Consider the following 23,565-nt stretch of genomic DNA (forward strand, 5'->3'; position numbering starts at 1 on the left):
TGAAAATTGGAAATACTCCAGTAAAGTAAAAGTACCTCAAAAATGTTACTTAAGTACAGTACTTGAGTGAATGTACTTAGTTACTTTACACCACTGTAATCCATGTATATGTTACAGTATGATTGGAGAACCAGTACGATTGAAGAAAGCGCGCTCGTTTTTACCACCCACCCAGCACTAGAGGGAGCCACAAGCCAGGCTTGTGCACAAACATATATGGCCACACACACACACACACACACACACACACAGTCACACACACACACACGCGCACACACACACGCGCACGCGCTCATGCTTTTTTTGGTTTATTGAAAGCAGGACTGTTTAGATACTTTTATTGTGTTCTGGCTTTTGTTTTACTTTCTCCCTGACACACACACACACACACACACACACACACACACACACACACACACACACACACACACACACACACACACACACACACACACACACACACACACACACACACACACACACAGTGATCCATGAAAAGAACTATTCTGTCCCTATCGGTTTACAAATCAAACGGCGCTGAGTCGACTAGTGGAGCGTCGGCCGGTCACCGCGGGCACTCGCGCCTGGAGGCGCGAGGGCGCGCTTCCTCGGCCTCAAGCTCCACTAAGTCGGCGCGCCGTGCGTGTGAACGCGTGTTCAGCGTTCCCCTCATAGATATTATGGTTCCCCTAGCGTAGCTTCCTGGTTGCTATGTGGGGGGGAACAACAAAAGACAGGTCTCCGTCGGCGCATCAAAGCCCCGCCTCTCCGCGCTCTCCTTCTCCTCCTCCTCGGAGGAGGAGAAGGAGAGAAGGAGAGGACGGGACGGTTTAAAACGCGAGGAGGAGGAGGAGGAGGAGGAGGAGGCTCCTCTTCCTCGCGAGCCTCGCGTAATAACCCCCCGCCTCGCAGCGCCGTCCTCCTCCTCCTCCTCGCGAGCCTCGCTAATAAACCCTGTCTCGAAAAGCCCCGCCTCGCCCCGAAGGAGCCCCGTGCCTAAAAACGAGCGCTCTGTCTTCAATCGTACTGGTTCTCCAAACGTACTGTGACATATACGTTTAATCTACTATTGTAACAGAGATCTGTATACCGTACGTTATAATCTACTCTACCCGCTCTGGAGGGAGGCCTGGTTCTGCTGCTGCTGCTGCTTGTTACAACAGAACAAGGCCGGTGATGGATGGGCTAAATCAAATCAGCAGTAACTCGGGGAATGAAAGAAAAAGATGGGAACATCGAAACTTAACTCCCATGTCAATTTAGCTCTTCTTCTGTGTTCCGAAAGTTTTACAAACTTAAATTGAAAAGACAGATCGATATTGTGACACGCTCTAGTCTAACTTTCAATTGGTATTTTGCTTGCTTTGTAAGCATATTTATCATCTCCTTCAGGCAACATATTTGAGAAATCGTCGGTGTCGGGGCGAAAAAACTCCAATGTCCAAAGAAAATCGATGCTTTTGAGCGAATGGAAAACGTTAACCTTTGTTCCAGTGGATAGATTATGTAAGCTTTTGTTAATACTTGGTTCAATCTTCGCTGTCGGGTGGAAACCTCATATGTCCAAAAACTGTTCCTTTTCCAGGATTCAAATTCAAAGATAGCAAAAAAGTAGCAGATCGACAAGCTCAAAACGCGATTCGTGCCGCATTTCGAGCTTGTGGATGTCGTATGATCAAGTTAGGATATAGAGATAAGAGTTTTCTGCCCCGACAGCGACGTGAAAATAGTGAAAATAGACGATATACAAGCTCACAATGCCTCGTATGGTGACGCGTATGCGCGCGCGTGTGTGTGTGTGTGTGTGTGTGTGTGTTGCAAGCTTGTGGATCTGCTATTTTCACAACTTTAACGTTTCTTTATTTATTTATGGAAATTCTTAGATTTTTGAAATACTTTTGAAAAATTTTGGAATTGTTTTTAATTGATTAACTTTTTTTTGTTTGTTGTATTTTTAAGTAGGAAACCCCCCAAAAAAGGAATATTTACTTCTGACCCATAACAATCGGCCCGCGACCCGAACATGGGAAACAGTGTGTTACAGTACCTGCAGTGGTGTGGGTTGCTGGTCCACAGGGGCTATGAGGACCACCAGCTCGTGGTCGATGCTCAGGTAACCGAAGACGTCGCACTGCGGTACGGACACGTGAAGCCTCAAGATCCCCAATACATCATGTACCGTTACTGGCTGGTTCCTGTTCAACTGCACACACACACACACACACACACACACACACACATTTTAACAATTTATTCTTGTCCTCATAAAGGAGAGCATACACAAAGACACAAAATATTAAAGGTACAGTTTCAGGTTATATTCACAAAATCATGGCATATGTGTCTTCATCATGATACAATAAGCATGTCACTCAGTAGTAGTCTATGGGTATAGGTAGCAGCATCTCCGCCATATGTGGCGGCTGCCAATAATAGCAGACACAGCACAGTACACTGGTTTTAGTTAGAATACTGTATGAAGCACTTATTTATTTTATTTGTCATTTTATTTGTCTTTTTAAAGAGTATTGTAGGACATACAGAATGTAGTATAATTGTATAGATGTATGTTCTTTCTGTCTTGTTAAATGCTGACCCTGGGAGCTGAGCTCCAAGATTTCCTATGCATTCGTGCAAACGGCAAATACAGTCTATTCTATTCTATCTGAAACCAGCGCTGTGTCATTGGCGAAGTGAAGTAAATTCACTGGAGTCACTAGGCTGCTCTTGGTCCCTTGCGTGGGACCAGGCGTGGAGCCTTTGCTCCGTCTCTCTTCTCTCATGCCGATGGCTCTCCTCAGTGTGTAGTCGAGCACGATGATGAAGCACTACGGTGTGTGAGAGAAGAGCGCCCTGCGGTTGTCCTGCCAAGATGTCAGCACCAGTGATGCCAGATTTGGCGAGGGAAATAAGCAACCTAGGACTATGAAAACAAGCCCAAAAGAAGCGACCAGGCAATGGCTATCTGAAAATCGCCGATCTAAAAACGTTGTAGTGAGTTTGTAGCAACTACCAGTATTTACAAGCGGTCAGCACAGCTCAGCGGTACCGTCGGGGCATGGTTTTGGGTATTTTTTTTTTTTGGGTATGGGTATTTTTTTAGTTTCTGTATAAGGAGTTTTCTTTTGGTGTTGTGCAAGTCTTGCACCAGACTACCACAGCTTCAGCCAGCTGCAACTAAGAAAGGCACACCAGTCTACCCTGGACAGCACGTGTAGCAGAGACAAGACAGCAGCTGTGAAAGGTAATCTGTTTTTATAACCTGACTGACTCACTGACTGACTGACTGACTGACTAACTGATTGATTGATTGAGGCTTTGGCAATACTGGTCAAATAACATTAATAATAAAACACCAGCAAATTGTGTGTGTGTGTGTGTGTGTGTGTGTGTGTGTGTGTGTGCGTGCGTGCGTGCGAGTGCGTGCGGGAGAGGGAGAGAAAAAGAGAGAGAGAGAGAGAGAGAGAGAGAGAGAGAGAGAGAGAGAGAGAGAGAGAGAGAGAGAGAGAGAGAGAAAGAGAGACAAGTGTCCCGTTCAGTTAATTGAAACATCTAGACATTGGCTAAGTCAGCTTAATATTTGATTTACAAGGAATTACTATGTCTCCACGGCAACCAACGGCTAATTGGAATGGCAATCTGAGCTGCAATTATTTCGGATTAATTTCCTACTGTTTATCTCTCCTATGCTGTCTCCTTCTCAGCTGTCCTACGGTTTATCTCTCCGTCAGACAAACTGCTCTAGTCTAGATCATCCTTTTTGGAGCTCAGTGCCTTAAAAACAACCCCCAACCACGAGTCTGATCATGAAATGAGAAAGTCTGGGAGGTTGGATTTGAATCACACTAATGAGACAGAATGAAACGAAAACGAAAGCAAATCAATGAATCATTTGAACAATCCACTGAAGAGGAGAAAGGGAGCAGCGAGCCCCCCTCTCCCTCTATCTATCGCTGGAGTCTGTTTCCACCTCAACAAGCACACAGTGGTGGTGGAAAGTAACTACGTTCATTTCGTCGCCGTCGAGCCGAAACCTCTTATCTCCTCTTATCTCTGCGTGTCGGTATATCTGCTACTTTTGATGCTTATGTGTGACGCTGTAGTATGATCAAGTAAGGCGTTAATTTATGAAAAAAAGTTCAAAAACACAAAAAGTTAGAATATGGAGACAAGAGGTTTCTGCTCGACAGCAACAATATTGTGGTATCTGGTATTGATACTTTTACTTAAGTGAAAATATGAGTACTTCTTCCCCTCCTGCAGAGTGACAGCCCATGGTCAACGCAGTGATAGTCAGACTAATAATAATCTTGTGTATCTGCGCATGGTCCAATCAACACTGGGCTTATTTGCGAGGCATTAGCGGACTTAATGCAGGGGTTCTTTCTCTGAGATGTGTTTGTGTGAAGAGATTAAAGCGTGGCGGAGTCACAGACACGGCAGCCGGCTTTGCCAAGCAATTAAGCGGATTAGAATTAGATGCCAGCCAGGCCCACTGAGCCGCTAAAAATGTTTACGTGTAGCCTACTCATGTAGACATGGCCGGGTGTGAGGGTGCAAAGCGTGGGCGCTGAACAGGCTATGGCAGGCAGACATGCTGGGAATTTGACAGGGATGTTACAGAGATATGCGTGTATGTAGTGTAGCAGTGGTTCTCAAACTTTCCTCCCCCAAAAAAGGACTCCAAATTGATATGACCACGGACTTCCTCATCTGAAAATGTTTTGTGCCAGGGAGACCCCCAGAAGAGAAGATTTATGTAAAAACGGCCTCTTACAGGAGGAAACCACTCACGATGTCCACTCTCAACCATTATTAAAAGCTCTCAGCTTAAACGACGTTCATCACAGTCAGTGATAATGGCGACGGATATGCGTTCCAGTCATTTTACTGAGCTATAAATGAACCTGTCACTCAACTTAAATACAGCCCGACTCACCTCTGCTGCCCCGTGAAAAGGCTTTTTAGTGCAGCGGGACTGTATTGATCTTCAGCCCAAGAAGGGGAAAAATGAATTAACCCATTAAGACCTGAGGCGATTCTTTAAAATGTTTTCTAAATCCTAACAGTTTTGTGAAAAAAAATCAAAAAAAAAAATTTTCACGATTTTTCAAAAATAGCAGATCTACAAGTTCATAGTGCCGCGCTATGAGCTTGTATATCTGCTATTTTTGAATAGCCAAATAAATCTAAAGTAACACAGCGTTCCAGGTCTAAATGGGTTAAAGTAAGTACTTAAAGCTGCACTATGCAACTTTCCTCTTCTACCCCGGATTTGAACCTGGTTTCCTACGCAAGTGCTAATGTCTTTTGCCATTGAGCTAATAAAGCCTGCCTGCTTGCTCAGGGGATAAATTTAAACTTGACCATCAGGTCAAAATTTGTGTCAGATCCTGTGTCTAGGTGAGACATGACCTTTGACACGATCTAAATGTCTCAATAGAAGAGCAGGGAGACAGAATACAACCACCCCTATTGTATAGTGTTATATTGTATTGTATTGTGTTATATTGTTATAACATACTCTACCATACAGATTGGACACAATTAAAATGTATTCACCCATTTTTAACCTTCTCTGCTACTAAAGATCTGCTAATTTAGCTGTTTTTGAATTTGAATCCCAAAAAAGTAACAGTTTTGGACATGGTTTCCACCCGAAAGAGACAATATAGACATAAATAGGTAGACGCTTCATTGGCCAGTGGGGCCGCAGTACACAACAACACCACCCACATATTGTGCTAGAAAGTATCAATGTAGTTCAGGGGTGCAGTGGATGAAAAAGTTATTTACAGGGGTGCCCTGAGCCAAAAAAGTTTGAGAACTACTGCCTACAGACACCGGTTTCACTTCATCTGAGATGCACAGTACAGCATAGAACTCATTCCCAACACATTGTTTACACTGACTGCTGAATTGCACTTCTTTTCACCTATAAAAACCGGTGTGTGTGTGTGTGTGTGTGTGTGTGTGTGTGTGTGTGTGTGTGTGTGTGTGTGTGTGTGTGTGTGTGTGTGCGTGTGCGTGTGCGTGTGCTGTTCTTTTTGTTGATTTGATTGCGTTTTAATACTTAAAGACTTTCTAGGGGTTTCTGCAGGCTTTGTGTACCATAGTGCAGTATAGTTCTCAAACTTTGTTGATATATATTTGGCACATCTGAAAACGTTTTGTAAATAGCAGACGTACAAGCTCGCAGCACGGCACGAAGTGACCCGCTGTGAGCTTGTACATCTGCTATTTTTGAATATAGCTAACGTATAAATGGATTAAGTGGTTCGGTTGAGATGCTATGTTAACTACTTTTGCTTTTACTTTCCCCACTTTGAGAACCCATGCCATAGTGGTTCTACAAGCCGGTCGGCTGGGAATATACCCGACTATACCGCTATATAGGCTGGAAATCGTAAAAATCAACCGCCCTCGTCGACATGCGACGCGACAGCTCGGCGCCGTCGCGCCAACGTCTGACACAGGGGGGAGCGCCGTCACTTTAAACGGGCGCCACATGGTCTGATTTGATCCCAACGCATCGCCCGTTTGATGCAACTGGTGTGAGAATGCGTTGGTTTTGGGAACCAACGGCAGTATGGTATTTAATTTAGTGCTGTGGCAGTTGCTATTCATATCCTTTAAATCCATGTTGTCCATATAACTTCCCTTTTCTTTTCCTATACAGCCTAATCCCCCTCTTTTCATGTTGAATTTCTGTATCAGCTTCAGCCTGTTCTAACTTGTTAATTTTCTATTTGGATCCTTTTAAATTTGTTTTCCTTGCTTTTGTATTAATGTGTAAATTCTCTGTGCAGCACTTTGTGACTGTTAACAAAAATAACAGTTATTATTGGTATTTGTTGCTGTCGGGCATAAACCTTGCATTTCCATGATTAAACCTTTTATGTTTTTTCGTAAACGAATGCCCTACTTCCTCATACTGCAGTAGATCTGTAGATCGGCAATTCTTTTGCTATTTTGGAAAACAGTGAAACAGTGAAAGTGGTTTAGTGCGTTGGTTTTATAAATACTAAACCAATGAAAAGTATAAACAAGCTTCTGACTAAATAATAATAACTACATTGGATCCATTGGAACACAGGTACAAAAAAAATCAATTTCCTTAAAAGTAACAGTTTTGGCCATACAGTACAAGGTTTCCACCTGACAGCACACATACAGCAGGGGTCGGCAACCTTTTTGACATGAAGTGTCATGTTTTCATTTTGTGGATAGTCAGTGTGCCATATCAACATTAAAGGGATAGTTCACCCCCAAAATGACTTTTGTTCTATCGATTAGTCACCCCATGGAGACTTGGATTCATGGATATTTTTTTGGTTTTCGTCACATTCCTATAAGCCAATAATTTGTCTGCTGGTCATCAAATTATTGGCTTAGGAATGCGACAAAAAAATAATAATCCATGAATTCAAGTCTCCATGGGTTGACTAATTGATAGAAGTTTTTTTTTTGGGTGAACTATGCCTTTAAGTTCAAGTTTAACACCACATAAAAATTTGAAGGTAGGGTAAGTGACCTTTAATATTGCCAACTGATTTTGATTGTCCACTGCTTGAATGTCTTTTTGACACCAAAGCCTGGATGGCCTTAAATTTTTTTTAATTTTAATGAAAGGATAACCGAGGTCATGATTTTTAGTCGCCTAGCCCTGACATAGGCCCCCTGACTCCCTATGTGAAGCCCAGTGGAAAAAACCTTGGTGTCTTTATGGACAGCGATTTTAAATTTGATAAGCAGATACATGCTGTTATAAGATAGTCCTTTTTCCAATTACAGCTATTATCCAAGGCTAAGTGCTTTTTATCCTTTAGTAACTTTGAAAGGGCAAGACATGCTTTTATCACGACTCGCCTCGATTACTGCAATGCCCTCTATGCTGGCATCGCCCAAGCCTCCCTCTCTCGTCTGCACACATCACCCCCATTCTAGCCTCCCTCCACTGGCTCCCAGAACGTTTTAGGATCCATTTTAAGATTGTATCGTTTGTTTTTAAATGGACTAGCACCAGTTTATATCTCTGATCTTCTTAAATTATAAGTTCCATCGAGATCTCTGAGGTCAGCTGATCAATTGCTGCTTGTCGTCCCTAAGACGAGGTTTAAGCAGCGAGGGCGGCGAGCCTTTTCAGCGAGCCTTTTCGGCGAGCCTTTTTAACACCAGAGGCAGCTCCACAAATCATGTTCAACCCAGATTTGGCTCAACTAAGGGAATGAACTCGTTCTCATGCTATTCATCAAAAATGTGGAATGCCCTACCAAAAGGAGTAAAGGAGTGTAAAACCCTACTCACTTTCAAAACTGCCCTAAAGATACACCTTCAGGAGGCTGCAATTTGAAAATGGCCCCTGTCTAAGTCTTAACCTACCCCCCCCCTACCCACCCCCCTCCCCTCTTTCATTTTCCTCTTTTGTATATATATTTTTTTCTCTCTTCATACCAGTAACCTGAAAGCTGATTGTATGATATTCTGTATAGTAGTGTGTATATCTGTCTATCTCATCATGATTTGTGTGCATGGGGTTCTCATCTTAAACAAGCTGCGTGCTTAACTGAGTCTTCCAGTTTAGTAGAATTTTGTACTTCCATGTACTGTGATTCTCATGTCTTACTAAATAAAAGTACATCAATCAATCAATCAATCAAAGCTATAGCTCCCAAACTGTGGAACCAGCTACCTCACCAGGTCAGGCTGGCTCCCACACTACCTGTTTTTAAAACCCATCTAAAAACTAATTTTTATTCCTTGGCTTTTAAACCCTGATTGATATTTATTATTTAATGTTAAATTGTTTATAATACTAATGTTTAATTGTATTGTGTTACATTATGTTTTATTGTTGGTATGTGCAGCACTTTGGTCAACTCTGTTGTTTTAAAATGTGCTCTATAAATAAAGTTGGATTGGATTGGATTGTCCATAGGCTATACAATACAACCGTTTTTTCCCCTTCACATCAGGATAATGATCATTAGACTAGCAATAACCCACCTATCTCCCAGACTCCCTCCCCAGTCAGAGTTAGGAGTTTGAATGAACGTAGAATTATGTGCAAAGATGTAATTTGCATACAGATGTGAGGGGACTCTCTGGCTGCCAAGAACGACTTATAACGACTTTTTGAAAAAAATATATATATATTTTTTGGGAAAAAAACGTTCAGAACCCAAGATATCATGATCTGAAGATTTGCTGCTCTATTCACTTCTTGGTTAACTTATTACTTAAAAAGGCTGTATCTCGGCTCCTATGTACTTTTTTTTTTTACTATGTACTTTTGGCCCAGACGTGTTATTTTCAAAGGGAGACAATTAATGTCAACGAGGTCGCGATAACCTCGTTGACATTTGTGAAAGCACACAGTGAAACCCTCTGTGATTAGCAGCCATCAGGGGATCGATCATACTGGAGATAAAAATATTCTGTGACTACTTGAAAAAAAGGTAAGAAAATAGAAAAATCGCTGGCAGTGGGCAAACGCAGCCAGAAATAAGTCTGGCAGTGAGAGAGTTTAACTGACTAAACCTTTTTTTTAATATTTAAATTTAAAAGAAAAAACCTCTCTCTCACACTTATGCCAGTGTGCCAGTGATCACCCTCCCCTGTGCCAATGTTGGCTCCCGTGCCTAAGGTTGCCTACCCCCTGACGTACAGTATTGTTGCTGGTTTGGTTGGGTTGTGATTGAGTACCTTGGCGAAGATGTTGATCTGGTCCTGGTTCCAGAGGATCTGCAGCATGCCAGCACACACAGGACAGCACGCTCCTGGCCAATCACACAAGAGGACAGCAAGTCACAACATTAGAATAACAAAAGAAAAAAATTGGACACGGTTTGGGGGCTCAACAGACAAACATACGTATCGTTGCTCTCGGGGCAAGAAACCTCTTATCTCCGTATTCTAACTTTTTGTGTTTTTTTTCGTAAATTAACCCTTTCAATCCGTGAACGCATCTGTGTCACTTTAGATTTCTTTGGCTATTCAAAAATAGCAGATATACAAGTAGATCTGCTATTTTTGAATATATATATATACATTTTTAACTAAAATCTTTGCTTCTGGGGGTCCCTGGAACAAAATATTTTTAGATGGGGAGGGGGTCCACGTCCAAATACATATCATTTTGGGTGGTCCTTGACATGAAAAAACTACTGATATTATAGCAACATACGTAAAAAAAAAAAAAAACGTTGTAGAATCCCCCAGAAGCAAAGATTTGAGTTAAAAATTTTTGCTAAAAATCTTAAATGACACATATTATGCGTTCCCAGATTGAATGGGTTAACGGCCTACTTGATCATACAACAGCATCATACAAAAGCATTAAAAGTAGCAGATCTACAAGCTCGACGCGTTTCGTTTGCTGTGTTTTAATTTGAATCCCGAGAAGTAACAGTTTTGGACATGGTTTCCACCCGAAAGAGACAATATAGACATAAATAGGTAGACGCTTCATTGGCCAGTGGGGCCGCATTACACAACACCACCACCCACTAAATGTACTTTAGAGAAGCTTAACATAACTCAAAAAAAAACATACAAGTTAAAATATGGAGATAAGAGGTTTCAGCGTTGTTATGTAAGACGAGGTGTTTTTGTATGAAAAAAGGTTTTCATACAAAATACCCAAATGTTTTATAACATAACTACATGTTCTAGCACACTCCTGGTCACACGGCGAACAGCAGGCAGTCAGTCAGTCAGTCATTAGGATATCAATGAGAAAAGTACAAAAGGACAGAACAAACAACCAAACCCACCTGGGGGCGTGACGGGGACACAGCCGGCGGTGGACAGAGGCGGGCAGTGGATGATGCTGCAGCCCGAGTCGGTGGGAGGGACCACCCCCACCGCGTGGCACGCACCCTCGTAGTCCACGGCCACGCGGTCAGAGAAGGCCTCGCACACCGTGTTGTACGTCTCGCCATTGTGGCCGCACACCGGACCCGGCTTTTTACACACCTCCTGTGGAGAGAAGAACGCACAGTTCAGTTCAGTTCAGTTCAGTTCAGTTCAGTTCAGTTCAGTTCAGTTCAGTTCAGTTCAGTTCAGTTCAGTTCAGTTCAGTTCAGTTCAGTTCAGTTTAGTTTAGTTTCAGCATTTGGACAAACAATACATGTGTGTGTACAATAGAGCAATCCGGGAACGCATATGTGTCATTTTAGATTTGAGCTATAACCATTTTTTTATACTTTGGCTATTCAAAAATAGCAAATATACAAGCTCTGAAAAATCTAACATTTGTGCAAATCTTTGAATACATAAATCTTTTGATATTTCTAACTCAAATCTTTGCTTCTGCATTTTGATGGGAATCGGCGGCCAATAACATATAATTTTGAGGGTCCTTGACAAGAAAAGGTTTGAGCACCACTGCTAGATTCTAGCAACAATAGGATTTAGAAGACATTAATGTCAAATGTTTTTGAAAACTCTTGAAAGTGTTTGAAAGATTTGAAAGTGTTTGAAAGATTTTGAATATACTTTTTTTTTTAACACAAATCTTCTCTTCTGGGGCTCCCTGGCACAAAACATTTTCAGATGTGGGGGTCCGCGGCCAAATACAAATCAATTTGTGAAAATGTTTTTCGCAAATTGATTTTTGATTCAGAAGGCCTTTGTAGAATCGGCCTCAGGTCTTAACTGGTTTAAGTAAAATAAATGAGAGTACTTCTTCCACCCACTGCGTACGACTAATGTCCTGGCTGCCCTATACTGCCTCTGTGGACAGTCAGCTGCACTGACGGACCGTTCAATACTTATAATGAGTCACTGGAGGATTTGAAAGTATTCAAGGCATGACCCTCCCCCGGTGACGTTTATAGATTTTTCTTGACCCTCCCCCACCAAATAGCCTCACAGCATAATTGTCCAAATATTTTTTTGGGTCAAATTGACATTTCTGCCTAACTCTCCTCTCCTCTCCTCTCCTAACACTGCTGCTTCATTGTGCCTTATTGCCCATGTCCTCAGCCTATCATAATGCTTGTAACATTCCAAAATCACTTTCTGCCTAGTCATGATTTGAAGTCAACTTTTTGACTTAGGCAGAAATGTTAAAAAAAAAAAATGTAACAAGCATTTTGATAGGCTGAGATGATAGAAAAGATGTTTATACATATGAAAACTTCTGCATAATGAGTACTTTCTACTTTTGGTACTTTGGTACTACTGGTACATTTTGATACCAATACTTTTGTACTTTTACTCAAGTACATTTTGAATTCTGGACTTTTACTTGTAACAGAGTATTTCTACATTGCAGAATGTATACTTTTACTTAAGTAAAACAGTTGAGTACTTTATCCACCACTGCAAGTAGTTGCAAGTTGCAAGGAGTTGCAAGCAGTTGCATTGGCGTGGACTGGCCTATTAGGCCTCGGCTGTGTTTTGTGAAAGCACTGTGCTGATGAAGTCTAGTCCTCTCTTCCTCCCTCGGTAGAGAGTTGTTATTTGTCTGAGAGCCTCCCCCAAAACGCCTCCTCTCCTCTCCTCTCGTCTGATCTTCTCTCATCTCTTCTCCTTGTTGTCTATCCTCTGTGCACACCAGCTTAACTCCAGACATGTTGCCAAGAGACCCTGCTACTCTCTGAGGAGGATGATGCAGTAACACTCCTACCTGCCAGTGTGTCAATTACCCAAAGAGCTCCTCACAGCAGCAACAGATCTAATACAAATGCCTGCGAGGATTTGGGGGCGGCGCGTTGTTAGCTGGCAGCCTGCTTTAGAGAGATATTAAAGTGCATTGGATTGTATTGGTAGCCACGGGGAGAGAGATTCAAATGGAAAACCTCTTATGTCCTTGAACACAGATTTTTTGTTTTTTAAATAGCAAAAATAGCAGTCATTGTGAGCTTGTAGATCTGCTATTTTTGCTACCTTTGAGCGACACAGTGGTATGATGAAGTAGCAGGGCATTCATTTACCCAAAAAAAAACCAAACAAACATTCAAACGTAGAAATTTGGAGATACGAGGTTTCTGTCCGACAGCAACGAAAATGCTTGACGCAACTGTGCAAACACAGCAGCTACTGATGTTAAAGCTGAAGTGTGTGTGTGTGTGTGTGTGTGTGTGTGTGTGTGTGGGGGTGTGTGTGTGTGTGTGTGTGTGTGTGTGTGTGTGTGTGTGTGTGTGTGTGTGTGTGTGTGTGTGTGTGTGTGTGTGTGACATTTGAAAACATTTTATTCGAGAACATAAACAGGCACTCTACAAGCCCGACTATTCCATATTGTTTACTAGAAGTGTACTTTGAAGTGTGTGCTCCAGCATATTAAAGTGTTTTAGGTTTAACAGGCTTATAGGCAAGATTGATGGGACAGCAGTTCCATGTGCACAGTCTGGCAACAATGAGAATATAACAAATATTACACAACAAAGATACAGTATCTCCAGTCCAAACTTTACTGGAATCAAGGCTGTCCAGGCGAGTGAACCAGCCACACTATCACAACGTGATGTGACTGAAAAATCTTTTATTAAATCAATGCAAATTGTTGATTTATTTTTGCAAAGATTATAGCACTGGGTCTCAAACTGTCAGGCGAGGCCCACTAGTGGGCTGTGAGGATATTGCAAGTGGCCCCCAACAAAAAATATATTAACGAGTGCCAGAGGTTTTTTAAAACAGGGTACATCCAGTGCCAGCGTTTCTTACCGTTTACACCGATCGTTTTAGAGCTGCAGAAGCCACCATGAGGACCCAGATGTAAACAAAGGGTCTCTGGGTGATGGCCGAGGGTCCCGTCTAACGACTGGAACAATAATATTTCTACCACGATCTGCCATTGCAGAGTGATCGCCCGTCGAAAATGGCTTGTTTTGACCACTGTAAAAAAGTATAAAGCTGCGCGGCTTCGAGCTGGTGGATCTGCTACTTTTGATGCTTTTGTGTGACGCTGTAGTATGATCAAGTAGGGCGTTAAAGTTATACAATGCAGGTCCACAAATAACGATCTTTAGCAGCCTCTGCTGGTCATTACCGTCACTGCAGGCCGTTCGTTTATTCCTCTATACCCAGAATTCCATTTGTTTTCACCGGAAGACGGAAGCGTTTCAAAAAGCGTTCTTTTAATTGTTTTATACGATCTGTGGATCGTTTCTCTTAGCCAGTGGAGCTTTAGTTACCGTGAGCTGTGTTTTATTTTTCAGTTGTTTTTCGATCTTCAAATCATACAATCTCTTAAAATCAGCGTGAGTTTCCCTTTTGTTATTAGCGCGGTAGTTCCTGGCCAAACAGGAAACCGGTGCGGTAGTTCCTGGCCAAACAGGAAACCGGTGCATTTCCGCTTCCGTTTTCCGGCCAGATGACGTCATTTTCGCGGGAAAGTCCCCCCCGACACCGTTCAATAGAAAATATATAAATAAAAGGCTTTCGGGGGTGAAATTCATGGAGTGGGTGTTTGAATCATTTGCCACTCACAAAAGATATACAATTTTATTGAAAAAGTTACCTAGTATTACTTTAATTTACGAAAAAACACAACAAGTTCGAATATGGAGATAAGAGGTTTCTGCCCGACAGCAACGATACGGTATATAAAAGGGTGTACTGTATGTATATTCCCCAGCCCCACTACGCACCTGGCACTGGCCCATGTATGCCAGGGTCTTCCCCATCTGGTAGAGCTGGCATGGGTTGCCGTGCACCATGCCATCCGTGTCACAGGCCGGGTCCAGTTGGGTCTTGTCGCAGGCGTTGGGCCGCCCCACGCACTCGTACTGCTGACAGGGGTAGTCCGACGAGTCACTCAGACACACTCGCCGCTTCGGGATACACCTGGGGAATACACATAGGGGGCGCCACAGATCAATCGAGCGAGTCGATTATAGAGCAAATAACAATCGACAGTCGATTATTTAATAGACTACTCGATTAATCAAAAATAGTGAAAATAGCAGATCTACAAGCTCAAAAGGCGGCACGATGCAACGTGTTGTGAGCTTGTACTGTAGATGAGCAATTTTCACTATTCTTGCACGACAAACGTTGGTTGATTGATTAATTGAAATATAAAAAGGTTTAAAAAAAATCTAATAAAACACACTTCTCAATTATTCGACTAATCGAAAAAGTATTCGATGGAATAATTGCTATGAAAATAATCGATATTTGCAGCCCTATAAATACAATGATATAAAAAATAATTAGATCACTCACAGTCTTTATCACTATGGCAATCACATACACACAGTATACATGTCCTTGTTGGCGGTAATGATTAAAGCGCCATACTTGTGGTCTGAGATGTTTAGCCAAGTCTACGATTCACGGTATACACAGGGTTTGATTTGCTGGGTCTGGTCGTTCTTTTACAGCTGGTGGGGATAGGTTTTATCCCTGCTTCTGGCCAGACTGAATCACATACACTCAATACATGTATTCACTTTTGGGAAATGTAAACTGACAGTCAGGACCACAATGGAAACAAGTCCCCAGGACTTTTTTGTGTTTGTGTCCTTTACTACTTTTAGCTTTAATGTTTACTTTTCTGACTAATAATACAACAGTATGTTTCTGTCTGCGCCAGTGCAAGTTTCTCACAAAGAGTTTGTTGACAGATCAATTTAGTACAGAAGATGCAGGACGTCGATATGATTCATTTACTGAATGCGTTCAGAAATAATACGGGCAGCAGCGCTAAGAATCACGTAGCACTTGCGAAGAGTGAACTGACACAAAGTGTCACAATAACGACGTGTTACTTCTGTAAACCGATTTTCAGCAAGGGAAAGAGTGTAGGTGGATTCTCAAGTGTTGACAGCATACACTGCTGTCAAGACTTGTGAGTTGAGTTCAGTGATTTAGAAGTGGAGACTCAATTAATATAGTTAACCTCAGTCCAAGATTGTCGTCAACTCCGTCTAATTTAATCAGGCATAAACAGGTTTAGCTATATCCTAAGGTCCCCTGTCTCACTTCCTGGTTTTAAAAAAGGCAGGAAAGCTGTGGAAGCTCTGTTAAGCTTTTTATTTTTTGATAAACGAAATAATATTACTGTGGTGTGTCCCAAACATAACATGTCAACTCCGTCAGTCCTTCTAAATCCAAACTAAATAAAAAAATATGTTTTAAAATGTGTACTGTAATTCTATTAGCATTAATAGAAATCTAAGCAACTTTGAAAAAAAAACGAATTTGCTGTGGAATAAAAAAACTAAGACTTGGTCAGATGACAACAAAGCAAAAAAAAACTGTGGGAGGTTGGCCCATTACATGGTTTAATAGTCAACACTTTGAAAATAAAATATATTTCCCCGGCATAATTGAAGAATATAAAAAAATACATAAAAATAATTAAAGGTTTTGTCCCAATTCTCAAGAATGGGTGGAGGGATCGATAACATAGATGATAAACTAATTGGAATGGATGCAGAATATATTGCACATCCAGTCTGCCACAAAATAAATACCAGCTTAAATCTGTCAATCTTTCCACAGGCTTGGAAAGAAGAAAAAGTCATTCCACTGCCCCAAGACAGGACAACATCTTTTAGTGGCCCTTATAGTCGTCCCATAAGCCTGCTACCTACTGTAAGATCTTTGAAAAGGTATTCAATCAAATACAAGAATACCTTGCAGTAAATAATGTAATGGAAAAAGTATGCGATAGAATAATAGCTATGAAAATAATCGATATTTGCAGCTCTAAATACAATGATATACTGACTGTTAGGACCACAATGGAAACAAGTCCCCATGACTTTTTGTTTTGTTATCCTTTTAGCTTTAATGTCTGACGTGCTGTTTACATTTCTGACTACTAAAGTATTCAATCAATCAATCAATCAATCAATCAATCAATCAATATGTTTGATATTTATGTTTGATAATATCCCAATTTAACAATTTAATAACATTTTGTTTTAAATTTTACGCACATCCCAAAACTCGTCAATCTTTATCAATATCACGTAAAGATGTATTATTTTTATTCTGAAAAAATAAAATAGCAGATCTTCTATTTTCACTATTTACTGTGCGAAGAAGTATGACACTTAAATGAGTTAAGAAATTGTCCCATTTTTCTTTTTTCTTTTTACAAATTGAACCCTGGTTATATATGAAATTACTGCCAACCATTTTCCAAAGCATACAGTGGTATATTGATTTCCCCAGGATTGACAATTCTGTCTGTGTTATTGCGTATTGGGTAATTCTCTTTTCACATAACAGCTTCCTTGGTATGACGTTCAAACACTAGCAAGGTCGTATATAATAGAAATGCCACAACTTCAAACACTTTTCTTTGGCTGATTGTACTTGTTTATCAGATTTTAAAAGAAAATGTTTTTTTGGTTGGTAAACAGAGAGTTTATGATAATGGCCTTTCTTATGAGGAAGAATGTCGGTTTGCTTGGAAATGTTTTACTGCTTTATTTACGTGTGTGTGTGTGTGTGTGTGTGTGTGTGTGTGTGTGTGTGTGTGTGTGTGTGTGTGTGTGTGTGTGTGTGCGTGTGTGCGTGTGTGTGTGTGCGTGTGTGCGTGTGTGTGCGTGTGTGTGTGTTGGGGTGCTGTTATGTGCGAAGTAATTTCTCACATGAAAAATAAACACACCATAACTCTCTAGAATATGGAGGGGTACGAAGTTCTGCTGTTTTCAAAAGATTGTAATACATGTTTTACATACTGTATGATACCTTGTGAAACAGGACATTCTGCATAATGAGTACTTTTACTGTTGGTACTTAAAAGTATAATTTGATGCCATTACTTTTGTACTTTTACTCAAGAAAATGTTTAATTCCGGACTTTTACTTTCAACAGAGTATTTCTACATTACAATATTGATACTTTTACTTAAGTAAAAAATGTGAATACCACTGCCAGCGGCAGGGTAAGCGGCATGACAGCGGTGAGGAGTGCGGTCGGAGTGACGGACGGATTCAAGGTGGGGGTGGGCCTACATCAAGGATCGGCACTGAGCCCTTTCTTGTTCACATCGGACAGGTTGACACATTAAGTCAGGCAAGAGGCACCGTGGACTATGATGTTCGCGGACGACATTGGGATATGTAGTGAGACGAGGGAACAGGTTGAAGGGAGTCTGGAAAGGTGGAGGCATGCACTAGCGAGAATAGGAATGAAAGTCAGCAGGAGTAAGACAGAATAACGTGTGCCTGAACGAGAGAGAGAGGACAGTGGAACAGTGAGGATGCAAGGAGTAGAGGGGGTGAAGGGGAAGGAGTTTAAATACCTGGGGTCCAGTGGTGTAAAGTAACTAAGTACATGTACTCAAGTACTGTACTTAAGTACAATTCTGAGGTATTTTGACTTTACTGGAGTATTTCCAATTTTCAGTACTTTTACTTCTACCCCACCACATCTCAGAGGCAAATATTGTACTTTTACTGTACTTTAGTTACTTTGCAATTATCAATTATTATATTATAAAACATACATTAACCACTTTAGCCCTATTTTATACATAGGCTATTTGAAAATAGCCGATCTACAAGCTCACAACGTGTCGCATCGCAACGCGTTGTGAGCTTGTAGATCTGCTATTTTCAAATATTTTTGTACTTTTACTTGTGGTACTTTAAGTACATTTTTTACTTTTTGAATTAGTATTTTGAAAATACTTTTGTAATTTAACTCAAGTAAATGTTTAATTCCGGACTTTTACTTGTAACAGAGTATTTCTATATTGCAGTATTGATACTTTTACTTAAGTAAATATCAGAGTACGTTTTCCACCACTGCTGGGGTCAACTATCCAGAGTAATTGGGGAGTGTGGAAGAGAGGTGAAGAAGAGAGTGCAGGCAGGGTGGAGCGGATGGAGGAAAGTGTCAGGAGTTATTTGTGACAAAAGGGTACCAGCAACTAGGACACTAGACGGTTAGCGAGACCAGCCATGCTGTACGGCTTGGAAACTGTGGCACTGGTGAAAATTGGCACTGGTGTACATTGTGGAGAAGGATGCTGAAGGCGGAACTTAAGGGGGTCCTTGAAATTAAAAAGGTTTGACAAGCACTGACAACCACCCAGCCTATTCATTCAAAAGCATTTGTCTGTCTGCGCCAGTGCTAAGTTTCTCACAAAGAGTTTGTTGACAGTTCATTTGTGGAGAAGATATGCAGGACGTCGATACGATCGGTTTACTGTATGCGTTCAGAAATATATACGAGCAGCAGAGATGAGAAAAACGTAGCACTGGCTAGACTGAATTGACAGCAAGTGTCACAATAACGATGTGTTACTTCTGTAAACCGATTTTCAGCAAGTGAAAGAGTGTAGGTGGATTCACAAGTGACAGCAGTGTGTGTGTGTGTGTGTGTGTGTGTGTGTGTGTGTGTGTGTGTGTGTGTGTGTGTGTGTGTGTGTGTGTGTGTGTGTGTGTGTGTGTGTGTGTGTGTGTGTGTGTGTGTGTGTGTGTGTGTGTGTGTGTGTGCGCGTGCGTGTGGAAAAGTTTTCTTTCAGCCTTCGTCAGGTGAATCAGAGAGAATGTTTGTGTCAGATGTCAGATGTGCTTGCAGACAAACTGGAGGTCAAGGTGAGGCTTCAGAGCTGGGTTCAATTTTGGATGGTCGATGAGCGCACATTGACAGGTTGGAGCTCCAACGCAGAAGGAACAAGGGCATATTGGATTTCTAACTTGTATTGTGTGGTTTTCCCTTGTTTGGTTGTTATTAATCTCTCAAGAACAGATTCTGCTCTCCGCTTGAATCTGTCGGGGGGGTTCGTCATATCGCGTACGCACTGGCCTACAAGTGGGCGTGCCTTCAGATCAGGAAGCAGGCCGCGCTTTACCCAATCAAATGTAGTGGGCGGGATTTACGTGTCCGCCGATCCTTCCCCACTAGAAACAAACCGAAACTCATTTAACAATAGCGTCCTCGGAGCAGGCAAAACCACGGAAAGATATTCACATTTTAACTTTAACTTAGTGTTCCGTGTAGAAATATTGTTAGTGGGAATGAAAACATAGTCGCACCACCGGAAGTGAAAGGCTGAAGGCAGACCAAAACCCCGGTTTCTTTGCGTACGTGTGCTACGTCGACTTCCTCCCAGAACCAAGTGAGATTGTAAAAAACAGCAGAGGGCGCAGTTTTTCCTTTTCATTTGGCGATGGGTTCCCAGATTGGGCTGTTATGAGCTCCCTTTTGAGAACCCCAATACCGGCTCGTCTGTGTGTGTGCCAATTCTACAAATGCCTTCTAAATCAGTAGTTCTAAAACTTTTTTGTGCCAAGGACCCCCAAATTGATATGTATTTGGCCAGGGACCCCCACCCCTGCCCCCAGAACAGAAGATTTGTGTTGGAAAAAAATCTAAATTGTTATTTTCAAACACTTTCAAGAGTTTACATTTATTTCAAAAATAGCAGATGTACAAGCTTGCAGCGCATCACTTCGTGACACGCTGCAAGCTTGTACATCTGCTATTTTTGAGAAGCACTGTTCTAAAACCACTGTTCTAAGTCCTAAGAGTTTTCTGAAAAACGTATGTTGCTATATATACAGTATATAGCTCAAATCTAAAATGACACAGATCCTGTTTTTAACAGGTTAAATGATGTCACAGTTATGTCCATGTACATTATCAGCGGTCCCAGAGAGATCAAGTGCAGCGCAAGAGAGGAGGGGGGTTATTGTATTATGGATGGATGGGGGGGAGAGGGGGGGGGGGGTTAAAAAAACATACTCTGCACTGATATATAGGCCTGGAGGACCGTTTACCCCCCCGGCAGTCATGGCCACGAGCACCTGTACAAACACGCTCCCTGTCAATCACAGCTATGAGAGAGAGAGAGAGAGAGAGAGAGAGAGAGAGAGAGAGAGAGAGAGAGAGAGAGAGAGAGAGAGAGAGAGAGAGAGAGAGAGAGCATCTTAGTCCACTCCCGTCCAATTCTGCATGGGACATATATGACACGTGTTATAGATATGTGTTGTTTTTTTCTTGTCTGCAACCATACATTTATCAACAACTTCCAACCTGGCATCAGTATTTTGGGCATGTCGTTATAGGTGTTTGTAACCTACAAGCTTTGGGAGCTTGTAGACCCACTATTTTCGCTATTTGGGAAACGGGGCGCAATTGGTAACGTATTTTCTTCTTTTTTATGCCACCCCAGGCTATTTCTTATGAAAGGACACCCTGGAGAGAGAGATTAACAGGGGTTCAATCCGTGTCGGGTCCAGTTTAACATTTGAGGGAATGGAACAAGGCAAGAGAACACAAATAGACAGGAAACCACGCTGGGATAAGTCTGGGATTTGGAACATTATTGTTATGCATTGCACGCCCAGTCCTACTTTTCAAATTGATTGTTCGATATTCTAGACTCGCCACCTGTGTTCGTGCGACTGTGGGACACTATTAGTTTGTTTGTTTTGTAGCCTCCTCAACGCACGCACGCACGCATGCGCGCACGCACGCACACAATCATCAACATGTTAGTTTCCCAATAGCAGACAGGCTTTTCTTAGTAACACACTGTTTTTAATGCTAATTCTGTTTACGTTGCTAATGGAAGTGGAAACCTGTCAGCTACTAGCTAGTGAATTAATCTCTCACGGCGTGACACGCTAGGATACGAGCTATACGTCTAGAAGAGGGTCTGCGAGTCTGTCCGCGCAGTCTGCGCCACATTTCTTGTGCACGCCGCTGGCAAAAGGCAGAGGCAGTAACAACAATTTCACATGGTTTTATATTTAACGTTTTAAATCTTTAATTCCATACTGGTTATAGTGAAGGCAGGAGCCTATCTCCTGTTTTCTGTAGCGTGAGGCAGCTTGATGTACAAGTACACCCCCTGGACATGACTGTAGTATGTCGCAGGGACCTACACCAATCCAACCCTTGACGCTGAGTGCCAAGCAGGGAGGGCATTGGGTCCCATTTTTCTTTGGTATGAGCCTGCCAGGGATCGACCCCCAACCTCCCAGTCTCAGGGCGGACGCTCTAACCACAAGGCCACTGAGCTGGTTGTCCTCAACATCAGGCGCAAGAAAATCCATCAGCTCCATGGGCACAAAAGGGGCATGCCCATATATGTGCATATACTGATGACATCAGCAATCTCCATTTATGGGCATAAAAGGGACAAGGACTGACAGATACAGAGAGTCCAGAGCCACAGATTGGATCGCTTTGCCCATACAGTATATGGTCATGTGCATATACGGCACCAACTCGGCATGCGCGTCGGCAAAGACTCAACGGAGTGCGGTGCCCGCAGTCCAGTAGCCCATATATGGGCATATACTGATGAAAAGGTGAATTCTATTGAAGCGTGTTCCCTCTCACCTGTGGGTCTATCCTAGGTCCCATCCTGTTTTCGCTGTATATGCTTCCCTTAGGTACACTGATTAAAAAGCTAAATATTTCATTTCATGGCTACGCTGACGATGTTCAGCTTTACCTGCATTTGAATGCGAACAGCATTGACTCAGTTTAGCAGTTGCTGAATTTTTATTTAACACTGAATGAAAGCGAGACCGAATTAATCATCTTCAATCATGGCTATCACCCAGATCGGTCCCCTCAGTACCATATCCAGTCTTCAGTTAAGAACCTCGATGTGACTTTTGACAGCAATTTAAAATTTCACAAGCAGATCAGTTCTGTGGTCAAAGCAAGTTCTTTCCAACTTAGACTTTTGGCCAGGATAAAAGCCTGTCTGCCCCAATCCGACTTAGAGAGAGTCACCCACGCCTTTAATCCTTCGAGGCTTAATTACTGCAATGCTCTGTATGCAGGCATTGATCAGTCAGATATCAGACGTCTACAGCTTGTGCAAAATGCTGCCGCTCGACTCCTCACTGGCAAGAAAAAGAGTGACCATATCACCCCAGTCCTCGCCTCACTCCACTGGCTCCCCGTCTGTTTTAGAATTGATTTTAAGATTTTATTGTTTGTTTTTAAAGCCCAAAATGGGCTGGCCCTTCCATATTTGTCTGATCTCAGTCAGCCATACATCCCAACCAGAGCCCTGAGATCGGCTGACCAGTCGCTCCTGGTTGTGCCTAATACTCAGTACAAGACCAGAGGTGACTGAGCCTTCGTGGTGGCCGGCCCCAGACTCTGAAACACCCTGAAACTCCACATTTGCTCTAGCCTGGCTCCAGCCCACGAAATCGCCAGCCTCGCATTCAGGGTCTGGTGATGATTGTAGAAGGCGGAGTTTTCTCGTTTGCAAATCTAAATGACCCGTATTCATATTCCAGTATGAACCAATGCCAAACAGTCCCATCTCAGAAAACGGCTGCACTGAGAGGGCTTTCAGACGGAATAATGGAGTGAAACGAAACGAAAATTCAGGCTGAGAGTCAGGCTACATTCGCTCTGCTCAGTCATTCGAGGTTTTTAAATCCTTACTAAAGACTCATTTGTTCTCGCTAGCTTTTAATGCTGTTTGACCATGTAAATACCCTGGCCCTCACGGAAAACCTTTGATATGCCATACATATTGATATGTTGTTATATTTCCTTGTTGTGTCATGTTCAATGTATTTGCTTCTTTCTTTTTCTCTGTTTTAATTTATTTTCTCTTTTTCTGTCTGTATTTTAATGTGCTCTGTGCAGCACTTTGGTTCGACCTTGGT

The 23,565-nt window shown here is 42.1% G+C and overlaps 1 protein-coding gene across 1 annotated transcript in view; it reads right to left on the reverse strand.

The window, feature by feature from the left end:
* Positions 1–23,565, reverse strand: part of reck (reversion-inducing-cysteine-rich protein with kazal motifs) — a 95,310-nt gene that overhangs the window by 8,415 nt on the left and 63,330 nt on the right. Inside the window, exons 17-20 of the mRNA XM_080417711.1 lie at positions 14,598–14,793; positions 10,776–10,980; positions 9,706–9,779; positions 2,048–2,203 (exon numbers count right to left, since the gene is read on the reverse strand). Coding sequence (XP_080273837.1) covers positions 2,048–2,203; positions 9,706–9,779; positions 10,776–10,980; positions 14,598–14,793 — 631 coding nt within the window. The remainder of the gene's footprint in view (positions 1–2,047; positions 2,204–9,705; positions 9,780–10,775; positions 10,981–14,597; positions 14,794–23,565) is intronic.

Source organism: Gymnoscopelus braueri (assembly GCF_963280865.1).
Source record: "Gymnoscopelus braueri genome assembly, chromosome: 21".
NCBI classification, from domain to species: domain Eukaryota; kingdom Metazoa; phylum Chordata; class Actinopteri; order Myctophiformes; family Myctophidae; genus Gymnoscopelus; species Gymnoscopelus braueri.